Source organism: Saxophila tyrrhenica (genome assembly GCF_035928015.1).
Source record: "Saxophila tyrrhenica strain CCFEE 5935 chromosome Unknown scaffold_3, whole genome shotgun sequence".
Classification (NCBI taxonomy): domain Eukaryota; kingdom Fungi; phylum Ascomycota; class Dothideomycetes; order Mycosphaerellales; family Extremaceae; genus Saxophila; species Saxophila tyrrhenica.
Genome location: NW_027041735.1, coordinates 570,609 through 584,758, shown reverse-complemented (window position 1 = coordinate 584,758; position 14,150 = coordinate 570,609). Strand labels below are relative to the sequence as shown.

At 55.2% G+C, this 14,150-nt stretch overlaps 7 protein-coding genes across 7 annotated transcripts; 3 read left to right on the top strand and 4 right to left on the bottom strand.

The window, feature by feature from the left end:
* Nucleotides 1–379: 379 nt before the first annotated feature.
* LTR77_002144 (uncharacterized protein) lies at nt 380–1,826 on the bottom strand (the record flags this gene model as incomplete). Its single annotated transcript, XM_064799403.1, has 3 exons — nt 380–825; nt 875–1,398; nt 1,453–1,826. 3 exons carry the CDS (start codon nt 1,824–1,826, stop codon nt 380–382), a joined length of 1,344 nt encoding a protein of 447 aa, XP_064662158.1.
* Nucleotides 1,827–2,671: 845 nt separating this feature from the next.
* On the top strand, nt 2,672–3,694 carry LTR77_002143 (uncharacterized protein; the record flags this gene model as incomplete). Its single annotated transcript, XM_064799402.1, has 3 exons — nt 2,672–2,935; nt 2,997–3,512; nt 3,560–3,694. The coding sequence occupies 3 exons, from the start codon at nt 2,672–2,674 to the stop codon at nt 3,692–3,694; spliced, it is 915 nt and encodes a 304-aa protein (XP_064662157.1).
* Nucleotides 3,695–6,426: 2,732 nt separating this feature from the next.
* On the top strand, nt 6,427–8,101 carry LTR77_002142 (uncharacterized protein; the record flags this gene model as incomplete). The annotated part of the gene is made up of 4 exons (XM_064799401.1): nt 6,427–6,500; nt 6,551–7,069; nt 7,114–7,795; nt 7,847–8,101. The coding sequence occupies 4 exons, from the start codon at nt 6,427–6,429 to the stop codon at nt 8,099–8,101; spliced, it is 1,530 nt and encodes a 509-aa protein (XP_064662156.1).
* Nucleotides 8,102–8,373: 272 nt separating this feature from the next.
* On the bottom strand, nt 8,374–9,111 carry LTR77_002141 (uncharacterized protein; the record flags this gene model as incomplete). Its single annotated transcript, XM_064799400.1, has 3 exons — nt 8,374–8,510; nt 8,566–8,665; nt 8,722–9,111. The coding sequence occupies 3 exons, from the start codon at nt 9,109–9,111 to the stop codon at nt 8,374–8,376; spliced, it is 627 nt and encodes a 208-aa protein (XP_064662155.1).
* A 531-nt stretch (nt 9,112–9,642) lies between these two features.
* LTR77_002140 (uncharacterized protein) lies at nt 9,643–10,383 on the bottom strand (the record flags this gene model as incomplete). The annotated part of the gene is made up of 2 exons (XM_064799399.1): nt 9,643–10,033; nt 10,103–10,383. 2 exons carry the CDS (start codon nt 10,381–10,383, stop codon nt 9,643–9,645), a joined length of 672 nt encoding a protein of 223 aa, XP_064662154.1.
* A 258-nt stretch (nt 10,384–10,641) lies between these two features.
* Nucleotides 10,642–11,334, top strand: PDX3 (pyridoxamine-phosphate oxidase; the record flags this gene model as incomplete). The annotated part of the gene is made up of 1 exon (XM_064799398.1): nt 10,642–11,334. One exon carries the CDS (start codon nt 10,642–10,644, stop codon nt 11,332–11,334), a length of 693 nt encoding a protein of 230 aa, XP_064662153.1.
* A 1,878-nt stretch (nt 11,335–13,212) lies between these two features.
* LTR77_002138 (uncharacterized protein) lies at nt 13,213–13,875 on the bottom strand (the record flags this gene model as incomplete). Its single annotated transcript, XM_064799397.1, has 2 exons — nt 13,213–13,350; nt 13,417–13,875. The coding sequence occupies 2 exons, from the start codon at nt 13,873–13,875 to the stop codon at nt 13,213–13,215; spliced, it is 597 nt and encodes a 198-aa protein (XP_064662152.1).
* Between the last annotated feature and the right edge of the window lie 275 nt (nt 13,876–14,150).

Genomic DNA, 14,150 nt, shown 5'->3' with positions numbered 1-14,150 from the left:
ATCGTGGGATGCTTGTTGCCGCCGCCCTACTCGACGATGGAAGTTTTAGTGATGATGGTCGACAACGCGAAGGAAGCGAAGTTGAGGCTGCTGGCCCGTGCTCCGCCAAGCCGGCCAAACGAGATCCTACAGCGTTCTGTTTTCTATTTTCTCTACCCATGATCCCCACCGATCGCAATGGATGGACGTCGGCCACACGGGACTCAGCTGTTTCTGCACCGGGCCATTGGGGCATTCAATTGCTTTCTGGACTGGATCTCCGCGGGCAGTCTTACGGCACGTGACCTCCAACTTCCTTCATGAAACAAAGGAACATCTGGCACGGAAAGACGGACGAACAACAGCCACGAAGGAAGTTCGCAGGGCTGCAGTCTTCTATTCACCGGCTACTTCTTCCAAACCAGGACGCCAGCGTCAGGATTGGGGCGCACACCGGGAAGAGTGCCCACAGATCTAGGTTGTTCCTCTTGATCCACGGCATGCGCATATCGCACGTCTCCAGGTGAGCAGGCCTCAGGACGCGACCGCGGCCAACCGTCTGGGTGATTTCGTCTCCCCCGCTGGCCTCCCATTCCCGCCCACGGGGGGGGTTCTCAAAGCGGAGCTCGTGGTCGTACAGCAGCTCCTCGATCATCTGGGCTGCCAAATGCTTGCGCTGTGAGTTTGCGTGGGCGACACGTCGTAGCCGGAGGACGTTGCGCGCGAACATGCCGTCCTTGTCTTGAACGATTTCACTTGTCCCAGCTTCGACATCCTGCGCTGTGAAGCTGTGCTTGTCGAGTCTGAGGGCGACACCTGCCGCTTCGAGTCTCATCGCGTGTCCGACTTCAATGACGTTAGCATGACGTTATATTAGGCTTCTCTGCCGACTTACATTGATCTCCATATCCTGCCAAGGTGAGCACAGGGACGCCGTGGAAGGCAGCCTCCGCCGTAGACGACGCACCGCAGTGAGACATGAAGAGGCAGATCGACGGATGGTTCAGGATCGCTCGCTGAGGACACCAGCTGTCGACGAGCCAGCGGGCATCCTCTCCTGCGAGTACCCGGGAGAGATCTTCTAACGCGAAGTCATCCTTAGAGCATCCGTTCCTGCCCTCGGATGGAGAGTTCAAGATGGTCGAGGCATTCTTGAGGGCCCAGACTGCCCCATCGAGCAGGCCATCGTCCATAGCCGCCCGCACCCCCTGCACTATCCGCTGCATGCGTTGCTTCGACGTCCGGATGTGAGTACCGAACGCTATGAACATTACTCGCTTGTGGGTATCGAGAAACTCCGCGATGGCAGGGTTATCTTGGAGTGGCGATATGTCCTCTGACAGTATCGGCCCAACCGGTCTTACCATCGGTGGAAGCTCTTTGGGCACTTCAAGGCCGATGAAGCTGTTGACGAAGAATCTGCAGCAGCCGATCAGCTAATACATCTAACGACTAGGCTAGCACTTGACGAACAGATGTTTTGGTTTGGCTGGACCACTCCTGGCATTGCGGCCAGTGATCCGACCCATAGCGCCGCCGGATGCAAACGCAATCCTTATCCGACACAGTTCTTCCGCGATCCGGTCCAAGATACTGGCATGCTCGGAAGTGATATGCTTCAGCTGATATCCTGGCATTCCGGGAACATATGGCACTTGGAGCATCGACGGCGGTAGTTGAGGGGCCATGCCAGCCAGAGGGATGTCAAGATCTCTCGCCACATCCACACAAGCATCCGCAAGGTCGTCGGCGAAGATGAGGTCTGGCTGCTCTGCTTGACATAAGGCCTTGATCTTGGGGTAGGTCTCAGCCCACCAGCCGCCGAAGATGCCGAAGCCTTTGAACATGTTGCTGATCTGCTCGTGAGATCTAATGCCAGAGGCGTCGAGTAGGCGGTATAACTCCTCGTCCTCTTCGGGGGTGAGGTCACGGCCGACGACGTGGACTTTTGATATGAACGGATGCGGGGTTGCCAATTTCTGCCATCCTTCCAGACAGGCGAACTCTACCCGGTGGCCTCTTTCGTGGAGAATGCGGCAGACCTCGAGAATGGGTGCTATGCAAGTCAGCGTTGATATGACGGTCGAAAGGGTTCTGCTTGCCTGCGCAGGTCGTTCTGCCGACTGTCACAACAGCCAGGATGGTCCGTGAAGGCCGAGTCTCTGCGTGAGCAATTGAATCCAGCATATTTGCAGAACTTGTCATCCGGCGAATTTTCTGAGCTGCGGTGCAACTCTACCAACGATCAGAGGCGATGGCTCTGGCTGTGAGCTCATGGGTTGGAACAATCGATCGTCTCTCTCAGTCCCGCTGTTCTGGTACATCCTCCTTCCGTCTCGTTGGATTTGGGATGGAACGAGAAGCAGCGCCTGGATCACCGAATTGTTTCATGTTTGCGGTTACTTACCATCTTGGCAAAGTAGGATTTCGTGCATCCGTAGCATCCTGCAGGAGCTGATGGTGCTGGGTAAGAGCGGGTCTAGAAGGCGTTCAGTGGCGCTAGAAGGCTGCGGATATGCCTCGCTGCAGGATGCAACGGTAGGTTGATGGCGATGGACAAAATCAACTCTTCTGGCAGCATCCACTCAGATTGTTGCGGGCGACGACCGCTGTGACTCTGGATTGAGCAAGGAAGATTTCCAGGAATATGAGTGTTGCAGACGAAAGATCTCCTGGACCAAGACTGTGTATCATGGCATCAAAACCCATCTTCGTCTTCGACAACCCGCGAACACGTTCCCATCTCTTCTGGCGATGGATTGGGACTCACCCGGACTTACGAACGGAATATCATCCATACCTACTGGCAGCTCATCTTGGTCCCGAGAACTTCTATCGCGACATTCGATGCTCCCCGCAACGAAGGGAGGTGATTGAGAAGTATGGGGTGACAGATGTGCCCGATACGTTTAACAGCGCGACGCAAGATCTGCAGAAGGCAGTCAATCGAGCTTCTGTGAGTCGTGAGATCTATCCAAACATCTCATCCAAATCCGTGGCTGACTGAGAGGATGCAGAACCAACGACTTTTCGTCAGCGACCACTGCCATCGGCTTGTCAAACGAGACCTTCTCTTCTCCGTGATTAGGAGTGAGAGACAGCCACAAGACGCGCCGTCGAATCCAACACTCATCCCAGATTCGCTTCTGCTGAAGTTTGATCCAATTATCCTGATCAGACATCCCATCTTCACCATCCCATCGTTCTACAAGCAGATGACTAGGTTCAATCTCTGTTTTGAGTCGGACGGAGAGGATATGCGCCTGCAGACGACGTTGCAGTACGCTTGGCTGATCTTTGAATACTTGCGGGAGGCTACTGGTCGCCCACCAATTGTTGTCGATGGAGATGACATCGTATGGCGTGCCGGCGAGGTGAAGGAAGGCGTGTGTGCTGCGCTGGGTCTGGATGCTGCCGGTGTGCAGGACAGCTGGGGCCCGACGCCTGTCGAGGAGCGTCCGACGAACCAGTACGTCTGGGAATTTACGAAGGTGGCGCATGAGTCGACGGGGATTGAGAGGGTGCCTTCGAAGGTATGTTGATACTCGTGCGTTTTACGTTGATGACTAACAATCTCTAGCCGGCAGTGCCTTCAATCGACGAAGCGTTCGAGGGGTGGAGAAAAGAGTATGGCGGCGAGGTGGCAGGGCATCTCAGGTCTCTTGTGGAAGCAGAGATGGCGCATTATGATTATCTCAAGCAGTTTAAGATCTAAGAAAAAGCTGGCCGTATCGGGACCGCATCCTTCGGATCCGCTTTCTCGAACACCCGTCCTCAGTGCATTTGAAAATGGGATCTTAAAGCTATTGCGCTTGTGACGCTCTCAAAGAAAAGCGCTCTTATTCAAGCTGCTAGTAAGGTGGAGTGTCGTGTGTGATTTCCAGCATCTGCAGTTTGGGAAGATCAGACGAAATGCCAAGGGCCATCCCAGCCGAGACGAGATGGAACGAATCTGCACGAATCCGGAAATCTCGAACTTCACGTTTTATTGTCTACCGCCAAGCCTGCACCATCCATCTTCACCTCCACCCGAGGGCGCACCATCGCAACGAGCCCTTCATGTCACCTGCAGACTGGACTACCCATCGCATTATTGAACTCGTCCGCAGCTCACCTCTGCAACAAGAAGACCAGAAGAGACGTCCGAGCTGTTAACACCAAGAAGCTGGTCGGAACTGTTACATCGCTTTCTGACACACTACCATAACATAAGACATGAATCACCTGCGGACTGGGCTCACAGCTTGCTGCAACACACTATTAGGCTGCATGGTCCTGGCACTCTGGCTTTGGACGTGATACTTCCCGCCGACGCACTTCAGCGCTACATCTCTTGTCTTGCCTGCGGACCTCACTCTCCGTATCTGTCCGCAACTGACCTTGAGTCTCAGCAAAGCACATGAGACACCCGAGCCCCAAGACCGCCAAGGCGCCCGCTGGAAACTCACGGTCGTCTATCGGTGCACTGCGGCCACATACCCTTCGCACCACCCGCGGACTCAACGTGGATGGACTTATCCGACCACGTCCGCAAGTCGTCCTGAGCCTGAATGAACCACAAGAGACACCCGAGCACCAGAGTCGCCAAGCCGCTGGTATAGACAGCGATGGACCCCAAGGACTCACCACTATGACATGTTCTCTACGTTGCCCGCGGGCCTCACTCACAACGGCATATCGGAGCGTGACCGCGATACAGCTTGAGACTGTGCAGACCACAAGAGACGTCCGAGCATATGGGTCGCCCAGGCGCCGGCTATGAATCGTCCCAAGACACCCCACGACGGATGTCCTCTGCATAGCCTGCGGACTCAACCAGAATTGACCTGTGCTACCCCGTCCGCAAACCATACCAGGTCTGAATGAATCACGGGGTCAATCCGAGCTGGTGGGCGCCTAAGAAGCCAACGCCAAGACTTCGGCTGTGGACCGCCATGTCGCCCGACAACTCACCACGGCCGTGAATTCTGTTTCTTACCCGCGGAGTGGACTCAGAGAAGCATCTTCGAAAACGACCGAAAGAGATTGCTCAGCTAAATGGACCATATGCCGTGTCCGAGCTCACGGTCCGCGAAGACGCAAGCTGCCGACTACCATGTCGTCTGAGTACGCACCGCTGCCATAACCACTTCGTCTTGTTGGCGGCTTGGACTCTCGGGGTCATGTTCGTCCTCGTCCGCAATCAACTCCTGAACTACTGTGTGTGTAGGCGCAACCCGAGCTCTAGCCCCACGCCAAGATTTGGGCTGTGGACTTTGCCGTCCTCACATGCACACAACCAGGACTGCCTATCCACACAACCGGCGCTTTGGACTCTAAGGGATATATCCGTCCTCGTCCGCAGCCTACTTCGAGCCTAAATGGTACAGGTGGCCAACCCGAGCTCTGAGAAGCCAATGCCAAGACTTTGCTTCTGTCTTCCAGCTCGCCCGAGAATACAACCTGACCACTACCTGTCCAAACTACCTGCGGATTGGAGTCTCGGGAACATGTCCGTCCTCGTCCGCAACTGACCTCTGGACTTAATGGTATAAGGGGCCGACCCGAGCTCGTAACCAATGCCAAGACGCTGCCGGCGGCTTTCACCTCGCCCGACACCGTGCAACCACCACTCCTGATCCATAATGCCTGCGAACTGGACTCTCATCATCGCTTCCGAGGGTGACCGCAACTTCTATACAACCATAACGTGGTAGAGCCGCCGTCCGAGGTTCCCCCATACCCGTGGCCATTGCTAGTACTCGGCCTTATCCAGGCATTGCTATATGCTGGGTTGAACGTGCGGAAACCTTCAGATTAGATTAGAGAAGTCGTCTCCACAGGCGGATGGCGCTCTGAGACCTGCTCATGCTTTGTCCGAGCGGTGCCTCTCCCCTGCACCAAATCTCCCACATGCGTCCGGGGTCACAATCTGCTGGTCCTATGTGCTCGGCGGCGTCGGCCTAAAGTCAGTTCTGACCTCCAAGCACTGTCTGCACACTTTGAGCGGCTTAGGATGAGCGTAGATGGAGGAGGACTCGTGGAGCGAAGGGTTTTTGGGTTGTGTTGCCAAGCCATATCAAAACGTGGGGAAGCGGAGATCGAGAAGCTTGGTAATGCTTGGCATCACTTTCAACCACATTTTCTTGCGCCTGGCTGGAAAGCAACAGACTGGCAAGGAGCAGGCATGAATCCCACTCGGAGCTCACATACTACCCACCAAAGCTGTCTCAGATACCGACCGCTGTCAATGAAGAGCCCACTAAGCGCATGCGATCTGCCAGAGCTCGCAGCACCCGACATCGTCATCATCTGCATCACCTGGCCGAATCAGGAAGGCGGCCACAGACAGGTGTTCGGCACATCAATGGCTAATTGGAAGAATATCGCACCGGGCATTGAGCCGCCTACATTTGACAACGAAGTTCCCTCTTCGTTTCCACCCGATGTTGTTCTCCATCCCACACAATGCAGAGCGGCGTGTACCAGTTCTTGGTTGGATGCTTCGCCGCCATTGGATCGTTCCTGTTCGGATATGACCTGTAAGTGTACGGAAGACAGTCTGATGACGACATCCACTTACATAATGCAGAGGAGTGATAGCAGAGGTCGTCGCCTCAGACTCATTCAAGGCCTCGTTCCTCCAGAAAGATGGCGACGCTCGTTCGGGGACAGTAGTGGCCTTGTTTACAGCAGGCTGCTTCTGCGGCGCCTTCTTTGCCTCCTTCTCGGACCCGCTTGGTCGCCGCGGAACCATCCTCCTCGCCTGCTGCATCTTCGTTGTCGGGGGTGCCATCCAGACCGGCGGCGTGGTGATTGCGATGCTGTACGTCGGCAGACTTGTGGCGGGCATCGGCGTGGGCTTCTTGACTATGATAATTCCGATATACCAAGCAGAGCTGGCCCACAGGAAGATTCGCGGCAAGATCACGAGCCTCCAACAGCTATTCAACGCGCTGGGCCAAGTCTTCGCTACGTGGATTGGATACGGCTGTTACATGACATGGAGTGGCACGGGAAACAGCAGTGAGTGGCGGATACCGCTGGGATGTCAGATTGTGCCTGCGATCTTTCTGGGTGCTCTGATCTTGCAGTTTCCCGAGTCTCCGAGGTGAGTGGATAGCCACATCAGGTGATCCAACTGACCACGAGTAGATGGCTCTGCGACCACGATCGAGCGGATGAAGGGCTCAAGACGCTGGCGAAATTGCATGCCCACGGCGACACCAATGACCCGTATGTGCTGGCAGAATTCAGCCTCATCAACGCCCAAATTGCCGAAGAACACTCGCAGAGGAAGGTGACGTACCTGGACCTCTTCCGCGGCTGGCCGAATATCCGCCGCATGCTGCTCGTGATGGCCGTCCAAGCCAGCTGCCAGATGACGGGCGTCAGCGCGATCCAATATTTCAGCCCACAGATCTTCGCGACGATCGGCATCGATACCGGCCTCTCATTGCTGCTGCAATCCGTCAACGCCATCATCGCGTTTGCCGGGGTCGTGGTCTGCATTCTCACCATCGACCGCATCGGACGCCGGCCGCTGGAGATATATGGCTGCCTCATCCTGTGCGCTACCTTTGTCGTCAATGCGGCAATCATCAAAGTCTTTCCGGCCGCGTCCAACAACACCGGCGCTCATTGGGCGTTTGTCGTACTGACATGGCTCTTCAACTTCGTCTTCTTCATCACCAGCGGGCCGCTGAGCTGGGCGATTCCGGCAGAGCTGTTCGGGACTGCGATGCGTTTGAAGGGTGTCTCCTGGGGAGCCATGACCTCGTTCGCCTTCAACACCATGATTGGCCAGGTGACGCCGATAGCTATCACGGCGATTGGTGTATGTAAACGTCGTCCGACTGAAAACAAAACAAAGCTGACCTGCGTATAGTGGAAGTATTACATCGTGTTCATCGTCTGCAACCTGACGAACGCAATCTTCTTCTGGTGCTTCCAGCCTGAAACGAAAGGCCTGAATTTGGAGGACATGAACGAGCTGTTCCGGGATCATCCGCTGTTCGTGCCCGGGAGCAAATGGACGCCGAGCTCGCATGTCGACGATAGCGCAAGGGAGATTGCCAAGCAGGAAGGGCTCGCTGGGGTTCTGAGTAAAGAGAAGGAGACCGAGTATGTTGAGAGGGCCTAAGCACAGGCTTTCGTTGCTTCTCGTGAAGCCGGGCCCGTGATGAGCAATGACTGATGGGATTGATAAGCGTGTGGGATGGCACGATTGACGGCGTGAATGTCTTTGGTATACCTTTCTAGATAGAGATGATCAAGAGCATGTCTTCCGCCTTAAGAGACTCCATGCTTAGTGAACATATTCACCTAGGGGCAGGTGAGCTTGCTCTGCTGCCGGACTCTCTCCTGGCGCCACTCCCGGGAAGAGCCCTCCCCAACGTCCGCCTGATGAGCTCGTCAAGAGACCTGGACATAGTCCTCCCACTGCTCGTCTGGCACGGCCATGGTCTCAATCCTCATTGGGGGGCGACAATCGTCACCATCACATTCGAGGAGGCTGACATGGCTCGTTGCTGGTACTGGACTGTCGCCGACTGTACAGCATGAGTACCTGGGTTCACAAATGACTGCAAAGGACCTCAGACTCACCTGCCATGAAGATCCAGCAGCCATCTGCACTGCGAATACGTGCGCCTCGATACAGCGGCCCACCGCATGCGTTCGGATTGATGGCGTGGCCGAGATAGCCCTATACGTAGGAGTCAGAATGTGCATGAGATCACGGACAGTACAGGACATGCGTACCATGCAGCCGGAGTACGTCACTTCACCAATATATGGCTTCTCACACTCATACGACACGGCGAGCTGGATGCAGTGGCTGCCGCCCGGGTGACAGTAGGAGTCACCGGTGACGTACGTCATAGTCGTCCAGAGCTCCATGCCAAGATTGGCCCATCCACAGAAGTCGTCAAAGACTGTCAGGCCGTCAGTGGTGCTCGCTGGTGGCCGTCGTTGTGCCTTACCATTGAGGTATGTAGTTGGGTCGTACGCGCCGGTGCAGCTTGAGCAGCAGGCCACGGATGGGTTTGCTGTGACGATCTGACGGGGGTCGAGTGTCTGTCCGCGTGCATGAGGCGCTGCGGTGACGATGAGGTTCGCCGTCAAGAGGAGTAGGGTGCCAATGGCCAGCATGTTGGCGAAAGTGGAGTGGGCTGAGTAGAGTGTAGAAAGATAGGGTGGCCGAAGTGAGGCGAAGGACCGGTGTGGAGGAGTAGAAGACTGAGATGGGTTAAGTGGAACGAAGAACGAGTGTGGAAGAGTAGAAGATTAAGGTGGGTGGATTGGAGGAAGAGTGAGGGGAGGTGGAAGGCGACTGAAGAAAACGGATGAAAGCTGAAACAGAAACGTAAGACCGTCGTACGTTCTGGGCATTGAGCAACAGTTGGCCGACGAAGAAGGAAGGAGCTATTCAGTCGAGCCAGGGAGGCGCGACCGGCGCCATCGTGAGTTGCGCGGCGAAGCTGGAAGAGATGAGAGAGGATCTCCCCAAATCCGTCAGAGAGTGTACCAGGAGGCACAGTGTACACCTACTTGAAGAGCATACTTCAGACTCAGAGCACTCGTTGATACTCAAGAAGACTGTTGCTGTGATGGCATTGCTGCCATGCATGTCCTCAAGAAAAGGTGATCCGCGTTTCGCGTTCGGTCCGCTCCCCACCCATCTCATAGATCCGGGTCAAGATGCAGCCTGAACTTCTTATTGGCCCTGTCCGGCGCCCGCGTCTCGAACTGGCTGCCGTAGATCTCAAAGACCAGTGGCCGTCTCTCCGAAGCCTCCTCGCTGCTCCCTCCTGTCGCTCCCTCGCCCTCAAAGGAAATGCTGAATCGGAAGACGGTGTGCTCCTTCGGCACCGTCTTCAGCACATCCTTCCTCGTGACAAGCTCAAACGTGAACTTCGTATCCTTCACCACTATGCCCACCAGCCCCACCCTGCTCGCACATCTGCTTCGCACAACCTCAACCAGCGCACCATGGTAGTCTGCCGAAGACAAGATCGGTCCAGCACTTGCTGCGTCGACATAGGTCCTGCCCGGCTTTCCGTCATCGCCAGAACTGTTCAAGCCAAGTATCTCCCGCATGTAACCACACCACATCCGGTGCAACGGCTCGTAGATGGCGTACTTCTGCTGCTCCTTGGGGATCTCGTAGAGGCAGAGCGCTCGCTTCTGCTTTGCGGATAGTGGCTTGGGTTTCTTCGACTTTCGCCGCGCCTTTTCTTTCTGTAGACGTTCATACTGGCGCTTCGATCGGCTGTCGCGATTCGGATCTGGCGACGAAGGCCGCAGCAGGAGAGGTCGTTGCTTAACGCGCTCGCGGAAGATAGTGTTGGCGGCCTCGAGGGGGTGGGCGCGTTGTAGTAACGCCTCTGCTATGGATGGATCTTTGACTGGCTGGCCAGCCATGGTGGAAGTCTTTCACATTGTTGTTTGTAGAAAGGGAGAAGTGTGTGGTAGCAAGAGGAATAATTGGAGATTCGATTTTGCATGACTCGCGCGAAATCTTGTTCTGACGACATCATCACATGCGCTCCCTCTTCTCCTCTTCATCGACTTATCTCGAGACACTGCAAACGGCACTTCATTACGTAGATGCTCCAGTCAGTGGCTTCCTGTACGCGGTCATCTCTCTCGAGCCGGGCACACAGCAGCACCATCAGAAACATGTCCTCCACCGCCAGCAAGCACATCTTCGCTCCTGGTGGCGCCAACGGCTCCTCACAAGCAGAACAATACACCAAAGGCTCTCTTGAGATCTCACAGCTCGACTCAAGTCCGTTCAAGCAGTTTGACATGTGGTTCAAGCACGCCCAAGAGGCCAATGTCTACCAGCCAGAGACCGTGACGCTTTCCACAGCAGAACTACCATCAGGCCGAGTCAGCGCCCGCATGGTCTACCTCAAGGAAATGGACGACCGTGGCTTTGTCATCTACAGCAACTGGGGCACTTCACGAAAGGCAAAAGATGTGAGCTCCAACCAGCAGGCTGCTCTGACTTTCTGGTGGCACGAGCTAGAGAGACAGGTGCGAGTGGAGGGACCATGCGAGAGACTCACTTCGGAAGAGTCTCAGCCTTACTACGACACGCGCATTCGTGGATCCAGACTTGGTGCTTGGGCTTCGCAGCAGAGTCAGGTGCTTCAAGACCGTTCAGAGCTCGAAAATCAAGTGAAAGATGTCGAGAAGAGGTTCGAAAATCAGGAGAGTATTCCTGTGCCTGAGTTCTGGGGAGGTTTGAGGGTCAAGCCGGAGATGGTTGAGTTTTGGCAAGGTCGACCAAGCCGGCTGCATGATCGCTTCAAGTACACGCTGGTTGGAGATGGTGGCGAATGGAAAATTGAGCGGCTGAGTCCGTGATCGGCAAGCACTAAGACATGCATGGCGGTGCGACTAGAACAGTACTGTCAGAGGCATCAGAGCTACTTCGCTCGATCATCGTTGCCTGCGCGCGAGTCAGGACTTCTCGTGCTCTTGGTGGACATGGCTGGACAGGGAAAGGAATACAGAGAGGCTAAAGAGACTCTAGAAAGACACGACCGGTCCGTAGCTCTCGCTGCTTTCCACCAGATGTCGGGGTCAACCGTATCAGCTCAAGCGGCGCAAGCACCTCGTCAACCCGACCGCTCGCATGGGCAGTCGACTTGTTCACCGGCGGATTGTTCAGATCTCTGGCGACCGCATGCCTGGATCCGACGGAATCCGTTTAAGCTTACCGTGAGTCAAAGGCGCTGGCGTCAAAAGATCAACAGCGCCGTCGCTGTGCCGTGGCCGATGCTGATACACTGTACGAATTCCTGAAGACAGTGATCAGCATCCATCGAATCTCTGTCACAATGAAGAACTTACTATCGTCAACGAATCTTTGATCCCGTTCTTGCATTGGCTCATAACCGCTTTCCAACTAATACGGATCACTCTCTGTGGCTTCTGATGGCAAGTACGAGGAGTTGGGCTCTGGGTATACCTCACGCCCAAGGATCGAATCTGATCCTGTCGACTCCCCATGGCGCCTCACATTCTTGACCCGCCTCCGGAGTCGCCATTCTCGCAAGGGGTGAGCTGCCATTCTACGGAGTGACCGTAGTCTTGTGAGGAACATTCGGAGAAACCCTCTGGCTGGACGATCTGGTGGTGTTCGCCTGTGCAGGTCAGCGTTGTGAGATCGTCCCAAGGGGTCCTGGGGCCAGTTGGCGACTCCACCAATGATGTTTTCGAGTTGGCTCCCGTGGCTCAGGGAGATGCTGGACGAACCGTGATCCAACATCTCGTTGCGACAAGGGCACTGCCTGGGTCGTCCGCTCTGGGCGGTGCTCGATTGAGCCGAGTTCTGACGAGTCGTCCCTCTCAGCAAAAGTGGTTCTATGCGATGCATTTGCGGACGATGGATATCTGATCGCAAAATCCGAGCTCCCAAGCGAACTCATGCTGCGCTCTGGCTGGGTGTTCACTGGATGTCGACCCATCGGATCGTGATTGGGCGACGAGGCAGCCCTCAGCGGAGGAATCGATGACGAAGCCAGTGTATTCTCCGACTCACGTCGTCCCCCTTGGAGGTTCCTACGAGGCGTAGGAGACCCCGGCGATGCCATGCTCTCGGGAATCTGCGCCGTGGGCGGAGTTCGGGGTGGTTCGACCATCGGGACCTGACTGGGTGAAAACCCAATAGGCGAGGCTCCAGCATCTTCTCCTGACGCCTCACGTACTGCCTGCTCGTCAGCATCGTTTCTACCACTACGAGGACTAAGTCGGTCGAGCGTTCGCCGCATTGTAGCGGGAGCACCTGGGAAGTTTCTAGCTTCAAACTTGTGTCAGCTGTACTCAGAGAAGCTGCAGCGGATGGAGGCTCCTCTTGTATTGACAGAGTTCTACAGGAGACGCTCGATCGAACAGAGAGCGATATTTGTATCGAATTCATGCCCTCGAGAATGTCACTGGCACGCAGCAAACGATCCGACTCTATTTCCTGTCATGAATTGGCAACTCAACATCACTGTTCCGTGCAGCAAACAGCTGTCAGGCCACAATTCCTTACCTCCGACGATTGCTTGTGCTGGAAGGCGAATGTCCGGGACATGAACTTGATTGCCGTCAAGGATGGGCAGATATCAATCGTGCGCAAACAGCTCGTCACCTTGATAGTGCACGATCCGACAGTCATATTCGAGGATGCCGCGCCAATTGATTCCCCGATATCAAAATGGTCGCCGCTTTATTGTCTTTCAGCTTCAGCCTACACTATGCCTTTCCGTTTGCATCACGTGCAGGTCGCAGCATACACACATGCTCAATATCTTCATGATGTCCCCATTTGCGAGCATCAAATTCAAACTCCCGCACCTTCTCATACCCCTTCCTCTCGTACAGCGGTCTTCCCTAAAAACGCAGAAGTAACCGTCGTCAGCATTTAACTTCGTCTTCACGGTCGAGATCACCACTCACCATTGGACTTGCTTCAAGGTAAGAGTGAAGACCCAGCTCATCAGCCTGCTTTGACCCCCAGTCAAGCAATATCGATCCGACGCCTTTCCGCTGATACTCCGGCACGACCGCGAGGATACTCAGCAACACGTACGGCTGCGTGCCGAGTATCTCCTTCTTGTAATCCATGATATTGCCACGAAACTCTTCCAACAGAGCATGATTAGCATCCGGCGGCATTCCCCTCTCCTTCGACTCCTTCGCTTCAGCGTCCAGATCAGCTTGCGTGCGCTGCTTGGGGAAGACCTTCCACCAGCTCAAACCGACCATCTTGCGGTTGGAGTTGTCGTCCGGTAGATCGTGATCGATGACCTTCATGACTTTGTTTTGGTCCGGTTTCTTGCGTACTTCTTCATGGAGGTTGTTCATCGCCCACTCCCGAGCGGGCTGGGTGTAGCCGTTTGGATACATGAGGCCCATGATGGCGTCTTGGAAGGAAGCCCAGCAGACGTTGCAGTAGGCGTCGGCATCTTCGCTGTCTAACGGTAAAAGTTGAAGACGCATCGTTGATCGATTGGTTGCTTTTGAATTGATCGCTGACTTTTGCAAGTGCTGCAATACTTGAACTCGATGAGGTGTACTTATCGACTTCGGGGAATGATGTCGCCTACGGTCGATAGAGTCAGAGGTAGAACTACGCTTGACGCCGCCGTATCCGCTTCGGAGCCTAGTCGAGATCAAGCTGAGTGTTCGCC